Raw genomic sequence first — 14,931 nt, 5'->3', positions numbered from 1 at the left:
AATTAAATAAAAGCTGCATAGGTTACCTGGAGATGGCAGAGGTCTAGACAGTCCTCCAGTTGGTCTTCTGTTCTTGGGGTAGATAGACATTTTGGGTCGAGTACCGGCATCTGGCTTAGGAAAGGGTGATACTGAACTGGGATTTGCTGGTGTCACATTCCCCTCTGTATTGCCAGATTCTAGTAAAAAGGACAAAGTTGAAAATAAAATACAAAATCACTTCAACCATGTCACTGAAATCTGCAGTTTCAGGGACTAAACAAAATTTACCTGATTGGAGACATTCACTGTGGGCAATTGTACAGTTTTCTCCCTGGTCGGACAGTTCTTCCACTGGATTCTCCTGAACTGGCGGCCGAACTTCCATGATTCTACATGTGTACTTGCTCCGACGACGTGGGTTTACTGTGCTCCAGTAAAAGCGAGAGCACCTAATAACGTAACAGTAACCTTAGGTAAGATTATAAACTTTCATATTCATATTCCAAGACTACAATTTGTGAATAGTTTGAAGAGTTACACACACATGCACTAAAAGTAAAATTATATTTCACTTACTCATAACCCACAGGGAAAAGTTTGCCTTGCTTGGCTGACAGTTCGTTCAGCTTTCCAAGATTGCTGACCTGAAGGGAACCTAATGTGTGGAAACATGAATGAAATAACTGCACAGATAGAGGACATCCCACAACAAAATATAAATTAGATCATCAATTTTCTCAGATTATCACTTTCTGATCAGATTTGAGGAGCTTACCAATCATCATATTAATACTGTCTGGCTCCAATCCTGTCAAAAACTTCCTGCGAAGGCTGATCCCCTCAGAGTCCACATAGACCCTACGAAGGACCTCAAATCCTTGTCCTGTAATAATCTGGAATGTCAAAAAAAAGGAAAGCAAAAATGATGGACAACTCACAAATAACAAATAGCATATTATTGGACCATCAAATACTAAGTTAGATAATACTCTGTGGCATTACCTGTCCACTAATGAGGTCACGATGCTTGTAGCAGAAGACTCTCTTGTCATCCTGGAAGACACAGTTTCGGTAACGGGCGCACATAAAGTGGTAGTTGCTCTGGCATGACGTAAGGCAGCAACCCACTGTTGCCCCAGTTTTGTTACATCGTTCACAACGCTGTCAAAGAGAAATGTTATGAAAAATAATAGCATAATATAGGAATAATAATGCCACTCCTGGTAACTGTTACCATTCTTGGAGGATATCCTTTGTGTTAATACTGTAGAAAAATATAAATCACAGAAACATGCCACAAAACTGTCTGTTTTTCTCCAAAATTCCAACTTTCTGGCATTAACAAGCAATTTAAAAAAAAAAAAAAAAACTTTTTTAGATCAAGTAGAGGAAATAATATGGAATCGAATCAATTAAAACAAATTTTTCAGAGGGCTATTCAAACATTTCCAACCATCTACCATTTTTTCTCATTTTTAATGGGTTTAAGGCACCGTAAACATCAGAGTAGGTGATATAAGCTTACCATAAGGCGACCTCTGGCCACTGCACTATGCACATGCATCAAACAGCCGTTATCCTCTTCAAAAACCTCTGCTGACCACATGGAGCAGTTAACATGAGCCCACTCGTTTTGGCCAAGATAAAGTAGACGTCCTGCATCCTGTAGAAACAAAGATGTGCTCAATTTTGAACGAAATCAAATAAAATGGAAAATATGAAACACTACACACATATACATAATTGGAAAGAAACAGTCTTTGAGTGTAATTATCAAAGTGGTGGTTGTGCTTACACTAGATTTTGCATCACCATACTTCTGGCACAAGACACATTGCCGATCATCCTCTTTTGACCAATCAGCGTCCAGATCAGATTTCGATGACCGCCCCTTTTTTCCTGCGGCACACCACCAGAATGTATTCAGTACAAGATTCAAGACAGTACGAGACCACACAGGAAAAACGTGCCAGCTTTGTATTTGTTTGTTTGTTTGTTTTTTTTACCTGGCACCTCATGTAAACTATGTTCTGTCATAAACAATGATCTACTCTCTAAAGAGTGCACTTTAAATTATATAAATATAATTCTACTACACTGCTGCATTGTGTACTACATAGTGTAGAGGAAGATATTTGAGATTCAGCCCCTAGTGTTGCAATTGCAGAGTGGCACTCTGACATGCATTGTTTGTATGATTGTTCTTTTGATACCAATAAAACAAATTCTGCAGCCCACAACCTGTTTTGTTGATTTTCTATGTAAATAAACATAATTTATCTTCTACCAACAACAAATCAAACATTTTTTTACTAAATCATTTCTATTTTTTAAATGATTTTAAATAATAAACAACTACTTTTAAATACTCCAATGTTAAACTCAGTAGATGTTTGACTGTAAAGATGCAGATTTAACTTTTGTTCACTTAGAAAATTAATAAAACATATAACTTTATTAGACATGTCCAAAATATTGCTATATGCTGCCAGAATACAACTAAAATGATGATTATTTTATTACAGTTCATCAAGATTATATGCGTATTTGTTCAAATTCAATTACAAATTGTGATCAATATTCTATATTTAATTTTCTATGTTCTATAGCAGTAAAGAAAATACATGCTGAAAATTTCTCATTCTTACATTAAAATACAGATCACTTATTTAGATTGCTTCATCACATTTTAAACCTGTTATACAGTAAATATTGACCTGAAGCTTGACTTAAAAAAAAATTATAATTGACATCAGATAACAATAACAATATCTCTCAGAAAAATCGCAATTAGATGTTTTCTCCATGTCGTCCCACCCTAGTGACAGAAGGTAATTTTAATTATTTTGTTTATATTTATTGACTGAAATATTTCTATAAAATTCTGGTGTGCTAAACTGACCGTGTAACTCACTTAAATGTGAGTTAACTGTCTTAAAAGGATATCAGTATTTGTAAAATAATTACCTTTCAATCCATGCCTTAAGCTCGCCATGTCCCTGTACTGGCTGTTGACAGACCTGTGGGACAAAGGGGTAGAGCAATCTACCAGATCCTCCCCTTTGACATCTGAGTGCCCTCGTAATCTTTGCTCCTTGGAATTGTTCACAATGGGGCTCTTCTCATCTCGCTCCTTCCACTGTGCATATACATGCTCATTTGTTGGGGGGAGAACAGCATGTAAAAGCATTCCACTAGAACATAATGGGGGAGAGGGAAAGAATCAAGATTGATGAATTAATGTAGATATGACACCTGAAAATTCAGGTGATCTCTTAATAAAAACAGTTAAGCACTAGACAAGACTTGTAAATATTAAATGATTAAAGCAACAGGTAACAAAACAACAAAATAACAACTGCATTCACCCTACTCATCCACTTATCGATAAAACCATTTTGCACGAGGAAAAATCACTGCTCGCAATGAGAGGAGAAAACAACAAAACAAAACTACGGCTCAAGTAGAAGTACACTCGCAAGTGTTTATAACCACCTCGCGCAATTAAAATTGTTCTCGAGTGAGGACATTACTGATGTCATACACTGATGTTTTGTAGTGCCCGCCTCCACTACATGGAGATCTCCACGTAGTTGGCTGCTAAGGCGAACCATATTCTGCTGTATTGTGCTGTGTGTGCATTTTTTCCAGTGTTTATCACTATGGGGAACATTGTTTTTCCCTTTAGAACTGTGAGGAAATGTTGGTCTAATTCAATCTATTTCTGTCTTAAACAGAAAAACAATTTCCTTCTCACAGACCTGTGATGTGCAGATATTGCTGTGAATTTAAGAGTTTTATTTTCAGAATATTGTTCCTAATCCATACTGGTGTTTAACGTCTCTGTACACAACAAGAGCATGTGGAATATTAAGACTATTTCCTCACAAGGAGTTGACTCCAAAAAATTGATCTTTTAAGCAACTCTGGGATTTTAACTTAGAACTTGGCATAATCAGAATCAAAATCAGAATCAGAAATACTTTATTGATCCCAGGGGGAAATTGCAATTATTACAGTAGCAGCCAGTTGTAAAAGAATAAACACTCTAATAAAAAATTTACAATATGTACACATCTATAATAATAAATACTGTATACTGTAAGAGTATTGCACATTTGAGTTGTTACACTCATAATTAAAAAATTTGTTCTATTGTTATTACTGTACATGTGAAAGGTGTCGTGCTTTAAGTGTGGAGTTATAAAGTCTGTTAGCCACTGGTAGGAATGACCTCCTGTGGCGCTCTGTAGTGCATTTTGGCTGAATGAGTCTTGCACTGAACGTGCTCCTGTGTCTCATTACCATGTGATAAAGAGGGTGGGAGCCATTATTCATAATAGCCTGCAGTTTAGACAGCATCCTCCTCTCAGACACTGCCGTCAGCGAGTCCAGCTCTACCCCCACAACCTCACTGGCTCTACGGATCAATTTATTAAGTCTGTTGGCATCTGCCACCCTCAACCCGCTGCCCCAACATGCAACAGCATATAGGATGGCACTGGCCACAACTGACTCATAAAAAATCCTCAGCATAGTTCTGCAGATGTTGAAGGACCTCAGACGCCTCAGAAAATAGAGACGACTTTGGCCCTTCTTGTAAAGGGCGTCAGTGTTTTTAGCCCAGTCCAGTTTATTGTCAATGTGTACGCCCAGATATTTATAGTCCTCCACAATGTCCACACTGACCCCCCTGATGGACACAGGGGTCACCGGCGTTTTGTCCCTCCTCAGGTCCACCACCAGCTCCTTTGTCTTTGTCACGTTGAGCTGCAGATGGTTCAGCTCACACCACGCAACAAAGTCGTTCACCGTCTCCCTGTATTCATCCTCATCACCCCTGCTGATACATCCAACAAGTGCAGAGTCATCAGAAAACTTCTGGAGGTGGCAAGTCTCTGTGCAGTAGTTGAAATCAGTGGTGTAGAGGGTGAAGAGGAAGGGAGAGAGGACAGTTCCCTGCGGGGCTCTAGTATTGCTGACCACTCTGTCTGACACACAGTGCTGCAGACGTACATACTGCCAGTCAGGTAGTCAACAATCCAGGACACGAGGGGGGGCGTCTACCTGCATCGCGTTCATCTTGTCACCCAGAAGAGCAGGCTGAATGGTGTTAAACGCACTGGAGAAGTCAAAAAACATGACCCTCACAGTGTCGCCTGGCTTATCCAGGTGAGCATACGCTCGGTTCAGCAGGTAGATGATGGCATCCTCAACCCCCAGACGAGGCTGGTAGGCGAACTGGAGGGGGTCTAGAAGTGGCTGGACCATGGGCCGGAGGTGATCCAGGACAAGTCTCTCCATGGTCTTCATGATGTGGGACGTCAGTGCCACCGGCCTGTAGTCCTTGATGTCACTGGGCCGCGGAGTCTTTGGCACAGGAACAATGCAGGACGTCTTCCACATCACCGGGACCCTCTGGAGACTCAGGCTCATGTTGAAGACATGTTGCAGGACTCCACAAAGTTGGGTGGCACAGGCTTTAAGCACCCTGGGGGAAACACCCTCATGGCCTGCAGCCTTGTTCGTGTGGAGTCTCTGTAGCTGTCTTCTCACCTGGTCAGCTGTGAGATTCACTGTAGAGGTCCCTGGTGGGGGAGGAGAGGAGGTGTGACGTGGACTATCACAGGAGGGGGGGAGGCCATCAGGAAGGGGAGGGAGGGGGAGTGGAGTGGGCTGTTGAGGCCCTACAGCAGAGGATTCAAGGCTCACAGTGTCAAATCTGTTAAAAAACAAATTTAACTCGTTGGCCCTGTCCACACTGCCCTCTATTACCCTGTTGTTGCTGGACCTTAAGCCAGAGATGGTCCTCATACCACTCCAGACCTCCCTCATGTTGTTCTGCTGGAGTTTCCACTCCAGCTTCCTCCTGTATCTTTACTTAGCCTCCCTGATGGTTTTCTTCAGTTCCCTCTGAATCGTTCTCACCTCCTCCCGGTCTCCAGCTCTGAAAGCCCTCTTCTTCTTGTTGAGGAGTGCTTTGATGTCTTTTGTTACCCACGGCTTGTTGTTTGGGTAACATTTAACAGTCCTGGTTGGGACAGTGGATTCTACACAGAAGTTGATGTAATCTGTGATGCACTCTGTGAGCCCGTCAATGTCCTCTCCATGAGGCTCATAGAGTGCTGTCCAGTCTGTGGTCTCAAAGCAGTCCTGCAGTACTTCAGAAGTCTCCTCTGACCATCTCCTCACTGTCCTCATGGTCACGGGCTGACTCTTCACCTGAGGCACATACTTTGAACTAAGGTTGACCAAGTTATGGTCAGACCCACCCGGGGGGGGGGGGGCAGCTGTATGCCTCCTTAACATTAGCATACAGCAGGTCCAATGTTCTCTCCTCTCTGGTAGGACAGTCCACATACTGAGTGAAGTTTGGTAGTGACATGTTTAAAGTCACCTGATATGGCAATGAAGGCAGTCGGGTGTTGAGTTTGGAGACGCGCTATGGTGGAGTGAATGACGTCACACGCCGGCGTCGGGTTGGCAGAGGGGGGGGGGGGATGTACACAGCGACCACAACAACATGGGAAAATTCCCTCTGCAAATAATATGGCCTGAGTCCAACAGCCAACAGCTCAATGTCCGGACAACAGATACGCTCCTTGATGGTAATGTGACCAGGAGAGCACCAGCGGTTGTTAACCAACACAGCCAGCCCTCCCCTTTACGCTTACCGCTCTCGGTGCGGTTCCAGTCGGCCCGAACAGTCTGAAAGCCAGCGATTGAAACATTATCATCTGGAATGTCCTGGTGTAGCCATGTCTCCGAGAAGCACATTAAACTACACTGCCGATACTCCTTCTAACTCATGGCTAAAGCTGTTAGCTTGTCCATCTTATTAGCCAGCGATCTAACGTTGCCCATGATGACGGTGGGGAGACGCGGCTTATATGCCTTTTTCTCCATAAGCCTCCGTCTTTTTGCCCTCGATTTCCCCGAGCGCTGGTTCCTTCCTCCTCTACATCCCCTGCGCGTCCATCTCCAGAGCTCGTCTGGGATGTTCGCGGCCCTGATCTCCATGCCGGCCGGCTTCAGCGCGATCAGCTGATCCCGGGTGTAAACAAAGGGACCATGCTCCAGCTCCGCGTTGCACCATGAAAGTAGAACTTTCACAGCGAAAAAACTGACCAAAACTCTCTCTACTAGCATGATTTGAGAGGGCAAAACTTCGCTAAGTTACCTTGTAAAAATAAATAGATATTATTAAGATAAAACTATAATTAAAAAGAAAAACGAATACACAAACGGGAGCTACCGTAAAGGCTGCACGCACTTTTCGCGCATGCGCACTGGGCGGCACGGTGGCGCAGCAGGTAGTGTTGCAGTCACACAGCTCCAGGATGGGCTCGATTCCCGCTCTGGGTGACTGTCTGTGAGGAGTTGGTGTGTTCTCCCCATGGGCTTCCCCCGGGTGCTCCGGTTTCCTCCCACAGTCCAAAAAACACACGTTGGTAGGTGGATTGGTGACTCCAAAGTATCTGTAGGTGTTAGTGTGTGAGTGAATATGTGTGTGTGTCTGTGTTGCCCTGTGAAGGACTGGCGCCTCCTCCAGGGTGTATTCCCCGCCTTGCGCCTAATGATTCCAGGTAGGCTCTTGACCCACCGTGACCCTGAATTGGATAAGCGGTTACAGATAATGAATGAATGAATGAATGAATGAACTTGGCATGATATCCACACGTGTATCATAGGTTACATGAACCCGATGTAAACGGTGGGAAAACCAAGAGTGTGTTGTTTATGGCACTGTTCTGGATACAACACAGAACAGCACTCAGAGCAGCCGAGATTAGTGCCTCTAGTCTGCCAAAAAACAAACAGTACTGTGTGTTTTTTTGGGAGTTTCTTTCCTGTTTTTAAACCAGAAAGCAGATAACAGACTAGAGATAAACAGTCTTCCGTTTTACACAGAAACTACACAGACTTCTTGGAGGCAGACACGAACCTGTGCTCCAGACACGACATTAGTTTGGCTCATGGGGTGCGCAATTTTCATTGCACACGGTGGTTTTAAACACTCGCAAGTGTACTTCTCTTCTGTCTCTTTTTCCCCCCTCACACAAAATGGTTTTATGCCTCTAGGGTGTGCTCCCGCCTTGTGCCCAACGATTCCGGGTGACTCCGGACACACCAAAAGAAAATGGCCACTGAACAGGAGGAAATGCTCAAATCAGTCTTATCAGCTATCAACAAACCTACCCAGAAAGAGGCCAAAATATGCCTCACCAGGGATAGAAATTGCAATCTCCTAATGATGGAGCCAGTGTTTTAACCACTGCACCACTCAAGACCCTCCCCCACAGTAATCACGCTTAAAATCTGTGCCAATCCAGTCATGGAATTCCATTGTTATTCCAATCTTTGAAGGAAAACTTTCATCCACCCCAGCCAGACCATGTAATTACAGTCTAACAAATGAGCAGATTTCTAGGAATGTCCATGATGACCACAAAGCAAATCATTCCTAAGCTAATTAAAGCTTATAAAATTTGAAAACAGGGTTTAAAAAAAAATCATTACAGAAACATACATAGGAAGGTGTTTGGAGCGTGGATCCCACACTTTAGGGTCCTGACTGTTGAACCAGCTGAAAACCTCCTCCATTAACTGAAAAGTAAGATTAAAATGCATGTAGTAAAAAGTCTCAAAGTTATTATATACAGAACAGCTGGAGAAAACACAGATGGTAACCAAATATAGACACACATTTTTTTTTCACTAACTGCTAAGAAACATTTATCTCCATCTTTAAACACACATATCATTTCGAACCCTTGGAAACAAAACACAGAAACCCTAAACTGTGTTTTATAATATCCTGAATTATATTAAAGCGCCCCGTTCTTACTTCAGTAAAAATGTTTGGGCCATTAAAGAGCCAACATCAAACTCTAGAAAGAGCTCAAGAGCAGTTGTTTTAAAACTAAAGACCAAATCTAACCTTCAAATAATATGAACGAGCAAGAGCAGTGGGCCTTTGGTCTTCGGGTAGTGACTCCTCCTCCTCCAGCTTTCTGCGAATGACTCCTACTACATCTTCATGGAAAGATTTCTGTACAGTAAATTAGATGTATATGAATCAAATGACTGCACATGTTACAGTTCTACATGAAAATGTACACAGTCTTGATCAAACAATACGTCATGTTGGACACTGCAGTATGAGTTCTAAAGTAAGATTCGAAGCACTACGCACCAGTGTTGTATAAAGGCCTTTGTCAAACTTTTTGCCCACAGCACGAAAATCACAAATAGGCAGAATATCGTCCTCATCGTCTCCGTCTTCAGGGTCGCATAGGCTTGTACACTAGACATATACAAGCAGGTATGACTGAATATGTAAATATACATGCATCATTCTCCACATATTTTCAAAGTAAGAAATGTCAATATATAACATTATCTATTATTACACAATTTTCCACATATCACAAATTTTTATATATACCATAAGAAGAACTGGATTTGAATATATCACATTGAGTGGCCTCAAACAACTGTACGAACAACACGTTTAAAAGGGATCTTAACCAACCTCTTTGCAGGTGACTAGGTGCTGGGTGAGAGTAGAGCTGAGAAGGCAGGCTAGCACCTTCTCCACTCCAGCTCTGAGCTCCAGCATAAGCAGCTGTCTCCAACCTCCTGCAGAATCGGTCTCCTGCACTTTAACAGGATCTGCCTTTGTGCAGGGTTGGCACAAGTACACCACACTTTCAGGCAAACTGGAAAGTATCTCATACAGATCCTCTGCAGGGAAACAGAAAACTATGTGGACAAAGCTGGAAATACATTTTCACAGCAGTGATGATGGCTTCATTGGCTTTTAACTGAAAACTAAAATCATTATTACATCCACGCTGTGGGTGGTGGAAAATTGAACGGAGAAACTGGGGGTTGAAACTTATCTATACAAATATTTATACAAGCTTATTCATCTGACAGTATATTTTATAAATGTTTAAGTACGTAAATTTTCAATTCAAGGCATTATATACAAAAAGCAAAGTGGCCAAGATCATAGCAATAACCGCTTTCATGTTTGTCTTTGATAAGAGGAATACATACCTGTCAGCCCCTCACACTTGGCATGTACCCAGTGGTTACACGTGGAACACTGCATCATTTGACTTTCGTAGTCATTATCCTCATAGCACTTGAAGCACATGGTGCAGTAATTCCCTAAAAAAAAAGCAAACATTTATTCATTCATTCATTTTCTATAACCCTTGTCTAATTTAGGGTCGCAGTGGCCTACCCGGAATCACTGGGCACAAGATAGGGACACACCCTGGAGGGTGTGCCTGTCTTTCACAGGGTGAAAAAGCAAACATCCACAATTAATGTAGAATGTTCAGTTTTCTTTTATACTTTACACTGGAAACAAATCTTCAACCAATGTAAGTGGAGTGGTTTTAAAGAAAGTGAAACCCTTTAAAAAAAGGGTTGTGTCACTTAACGCAGCCCAGTGTTGCTGACTCTCATTAAAAACGAATTACTACCGGTTGCCATGTTGCTTTTGATGCGTTCTGTGTGTACGCAGTTACTCACCAACATTTCTACTGCCAGCACTAATCTGATTTACATATAACAACAATCTCTGCATGTCTCACTGCATGTGATCCCACAGTATGACGTCTGCCATTCAGATAGCAGCCTTTTCAAATAAAAGGAATTCAGTTCAGAAATTTGCAATGGCCACACCAATGCATTCGCAGTTTGTCCTTGAGCTATGATGTCTATTGCAGAAGAGTGCTTACGATCACTGCTGGAAGAACCATTTAAGGCCAAGTTTCTGGCTGATGGCTTCAGTATTTCTAAATAATACTTCCTCTCTGCGTTTTTCTCTTCCTCAGCAAAACAGCCCTACAACATGATGCTGCTACCCCCATGTATAACAGCTGGGATTGTGCATGTTTTTTTGCATGATAGTCTTTCCGTACATTGACACGTAACACTCCACTGAATGTGTAAACAAATTCCTGATGTCTTCAGCTTTTTACCAACTTCTTAGTTGCTGTCTTGTTTGCATTTGAATCTGTCACTTGAACTTTCATTCAGCCCTGGGATTTAATTTTTGGCTTCGTACAGAACACTGTAGTCTTTATCATTACATCAATTTCTGAAATACCTCAGACTGTTTAAAGAGTATGTATATATAAATTATATTTTGACCCACTGATAATGTAATATAGTGAAATGTTTTGAGGTGTTGAAAAATTCATATTAAATACCTTTCAGATTATACAATTTCTAAGTAAAAAAATTTAGATTTAAAAAATTAAGACCCCAAAAATACAAATCTAGGCCAAAGGTCAAGACTTCTCAGGTAAAAATAAACTTCCACAGAGAGGTCGAACGCAGTATTAACCAATCACAGTGCCCTCTTCTCAAAGCCACCAATCACAGAACAGTCTCACTTTTTAAGTCCCAATTCCTTCCCCAAGCCCTAAGTTTCTCTGAATTTAGCAAAAGGGACACAAACTCTGAAGATGGACTGTTACTGGCTTTCTGGCAAGTTCACAGCAGGTTTTCTGTTTAACTTTACACAAAAACAGGCACAATCTCCAAACTATTAAAGACGCAACACCAGAGAGCGAGTGATTTGATTACTGTTTTAACAGACTGTGAATCTCAGTTACAAACAGCACTGTTTTTCAATTATTCTGCTTAATTAAATGTGCTTAATTAAAGTGCTTGTGTTTAATGACAAGTCACCATTAAAATGTTACCTTTTCATTCCTATTTGTGTGGGTGTGTGTATGTAAAGGGATTGAACGTCGCTCTGTAGTGCCTTCAGTTTAGTGGGTTGTTATGAACAGACAGGTTTTTCCATTATCATAAACTGTCCTAAACTTTGTGGCGTTGTATTATATCACCACGGCAAGTTAAACAGAGCTTTTCCCTGGAGAAAAAGGGGAAAAAAGAGAGACAGTACAGAAAGGACCCCTTGTGGCTGTATGATCTGGAGATCTGCCCTGTTTGGTGTAAACTTAAGCGGAGACTATGAAGATAAATTGGTTGGAAGTTCACACATATTTATCCAGTTAAAGACTGCGATAAACACTCTCTGGATGTTTAAATTTTACCTGAGAGGTCCGCTAGTTGACCTCTGACCGAGATTCATAATTTTGCAATCTAAATTTTTATAATTTGAACATGTTTTATGTGAAATTTTCAAATCTGAATATTTCAACACCTCAAAACGTCAAGTTTACCAAATGCCATACAAATAAAATCTAATATAAAATATTCAGACTAATATAATTAAAATATACAAAATTCGGATTTAAATATTTATGTCATTGATTTAGCTCCATAGCTGACTGATTAATTGTGAAAGCCCATGTTCATGTAAATGTTTGTGTCAATTTTATACAGGCTACATTTAAAGGAAACGCTGACAAATCTAGTAACTGCTGTTTTCTCTAAAAGATTAGTCAATGTTGCCAAGGGCGTAGGGGTGTGTTTGGTATTGGTGGGGGACATATTTGCTGAGTTAAAGCCTACCCCATACCCAAAATATTAGCTAGCTATAAGCTAATTCCTATGTAGATAAGGTTTCCTGATTCCTAGGTAGATAATGATGTAGAACTGCATTTGTTAAATTAGATTACATTACATTACAAAGGCTTAAAGAAGTCACACCTTGTCCGATTCGCTGCCAAAATGCATTAACCTCAGTGGAACTCTTTCAAAATAAATGTTTGAGGGGGAAAAAGCAAATTTTTTCTCCCATGGTATAATTTTTGGGGATGACAAATGCAGCTGTTTCCAATTTTCCCGTGCGGTTACTACTCCAATGAATGTTACCCACCTATGGAGCAGGATCAGAGCAACCTTCTCCTCTTTTTCCATGCTTTTCAATGTTCAGAGCTCTTTCCAGCATTCAAACGCTTCCAGACACTGCTTCTCATAGCTTGCTCATTATGACACAGAGAGTCATGCTGGAGTGAGCCACGTTGTATTTTTTCACCATTTACAGAGTAAGGAATGCGAACAAACACCTAAAGACTTTCATTAAAAGTTTCAGACAATCAGAAGATATCTCTATATGTTATGGACAAGGACCTAAAACCGGAATTAATTGGCAGTGGATGCTGCGCCCTCCATGTTTAAGACGAGGGGGACCATACTGATTGTACTGAGCACACAGTTCAAAGGTCAGAATTCATGATGGTATGAGGGGGGCATTAGTACACTTGGGTGACTTTGTTAAAAACTAATATACTTACTCAATTTCATTGTCTTTGTACTCTTTAAAATCACTCACACACACACACACACACACACACACACGTCTCCATTTTTTATGATAATAAACATTCTCACCTTGGTCATAGAGCCTTGTGCAATCAGGACAGAAGCCCTTATCATGGTCCCATTCTGTGTCCCATGTCTTCCCTGGGGTCACACCACAGCTTTTACACCGAATACAGGTCATGCACACCTGTGAGAACACATACGGAAAATATATCATAACTTCCCTTTTTTTTTAATAATTGTAGTTTTTTTTAAGAACTGGAAAATAGCAACTTAATGAAAAAGTACACCACCGCAAACACAGCCAATGTGGGAGATATTCAGTGAGTACAAAGCAATATTATGACAGTTGTACGTTAGAGAAACAATGTATGATAAATAATAAATCATTTCCGCTTTTTTGGGGAGGGGAAATAATAACTTATATCTCCTCAAACAGCAAAAGTCAGCAAGTCATAATTTTTTTAAGTCATGACATGCTAAGCCATGTTGGTTTGGGGCAGATACTCACCCAGGCTTTCTTTCGCTTGTTGGGTTTGGGGTAGTTAGGGCCTAAACAAGCAGGATGGTAACAGTTTTGGCACCGTTCACACTCCAGCAGGGGCTTCAGGGTTAAAGAGGTAAAATGCACAAGCAATCAAAGAAAAACACTGGCTAAAATTAATTCATTTTTCTATCCATTATGATTTTGGATACAAAAAACTGGATGAAAAACAAAGCTGAGAAAAATTCAAACCAGGATTTACAGTTAAATATTGTTATAAAGCCTAGATTTGAAAAGAAAACTAAATGTAAAAGGGATGATAAAAATAATTTCAAATGCTCTGCTATAGTAGAGATAGTCAACCAACTTTTGAGAGCTTATCCTTGCGGCCACAAACACGACAAAACTTGCAGTGGCGGCAGCACCAGTTCTCCTTATTCTCTTCCTGAGGTCTCTCTGATGGATCCAAACAGAAGTAATGGAAAGGTTCACAACACACTTGACAGTGCAGCATCTGGAAGAGAACATTGACAAAGCTTTGTTTATTATTGATTTATTTATTACTATATTTATTACTATTATTACCCATGATCCTCTTTTACAGGACGTTTTACAGTGTGTGTGTGTGTGTACCTACGTACTTATAGAGGTGGGGGGAGTGCTTACTGTGTCTAGTATACACTAATATCAAGTGTTATACATTATCAATTAAAAATCCTGGCACTGTTTACTAGCAAAATTCATCTTTTTTTAATTTTTTCGTTACATTATTATCTGTAACCGCTTATCCAGTTCAGGGTCGCGGTGGGTCCAGAGTCTACCTGGAATCATTGGGCGCAAGGCAGGAATACACCCTGGAGGGAGCGCCAGTCCTTCACAGGGCAACACAGACACACACACAGTCACTCACACACTCACTGATTGGACTGTGGGAGGAAACCCGGAGCACCTCGAGGAAACCCACGCAGACACAGGGAGAACACACCACACTCCTCACAGACAGTCACCCGGAGCAGGAATCGAACCCACAACCTCCAGGCCTCTGGAGCTGTGTGACTGCGACTCTACCTGCTGTGCCACCGTGCCGCCCATAAACCCATTACATTGGTTTATTTAATAAATATCAGTGGGTGAAACAGAATAAACCTCACAATTTAAATACCCTTTGTCAACTGGCATGACTTAACTGTATCCACCCAAAAATA

At 41.2% G+C, this 14,931-nt stretch overlaps 1 protein-coding gene across 1 annotated transcript in view; it reads right to left on the bottom strand.

Annotated features, from left to right (window-relative positions):
• kmt2bb (lysine (K)-specific methyltransferase 2Bb) overlaps nt 1–14,931 on the bottom strand; it is a 40,996-nt gene that overhangs the window by 9,838 nt on the left and 16,227 nt on the right. The window contains exons 13-28 of the mRNA XM_066660023.1: nt 14,094–14,240; nt 13,754–13,846; nt 13,312–13,429; nt 10,048–10,161; nt 9,518–9,729; nt 9,179–9,289; nt 8,924–9,034; nt 8,513–8,589; nt 2,950–3,176; nt 1,778–1,881; nt 1,508–1,645; nt 985–1,143; nt 758–875; nt 559–637; nt 271–431; nt 27–179 (exon numbers count right to left, since the gene is read on the bottom strand). Coding sequence (XP_066516120.1) covers nt 27–179; nt 271–431; nt 559–637; nt 758–875; nt 985–1,143; nt 1,508–1,645; nt 1,778–1,881; nt 2,950–3,176; nt 8,513–8,589; nt 8,924–9,034; nt 9,179–9,289; nt 9,518–9,729; nt 10,048–10,161; nt 13,312–13,429; nt 13,754–13,846; nt 14,094–14,240 — 2,122 coding nt within the window. The remainder of the gene's footprint in view (nt 1–26; nt 180–270; nt 432–558; nt 638–757; nt 876–984; nt 1,144–1,507; nt 1,646–1,777; nt 1,882–2,949; nt 3,177–8,512; nt 8,590–8,923; nt 9,035–9,178; nt 9,290–9,517; nt 9,730–10,047; nt 10,162–13,311; nt 13,430–13,753; nt 13,847–14,093; nt 14,241–14,931) is intronic.

Source organism: Hoplias malabaricus, chromosome 1 (assembly GCF_029633855.1).
Source record: "Hoplias malabaricus isolate fHopMal1 chromosome 1, fHopMal1.hap1, whole genome shotgun sequence".
Lineage (NCBI taxonomy): Eukaryota > Metazoa > Chordata > Actinopteri > Characiformes > Erythrinidae > Hoplias > Hoplias malabaricus.
Note: the sequence above shows the minus strand (reverse complement) of the source record. Positions and strands in the feature narration are given on the sequence as shown.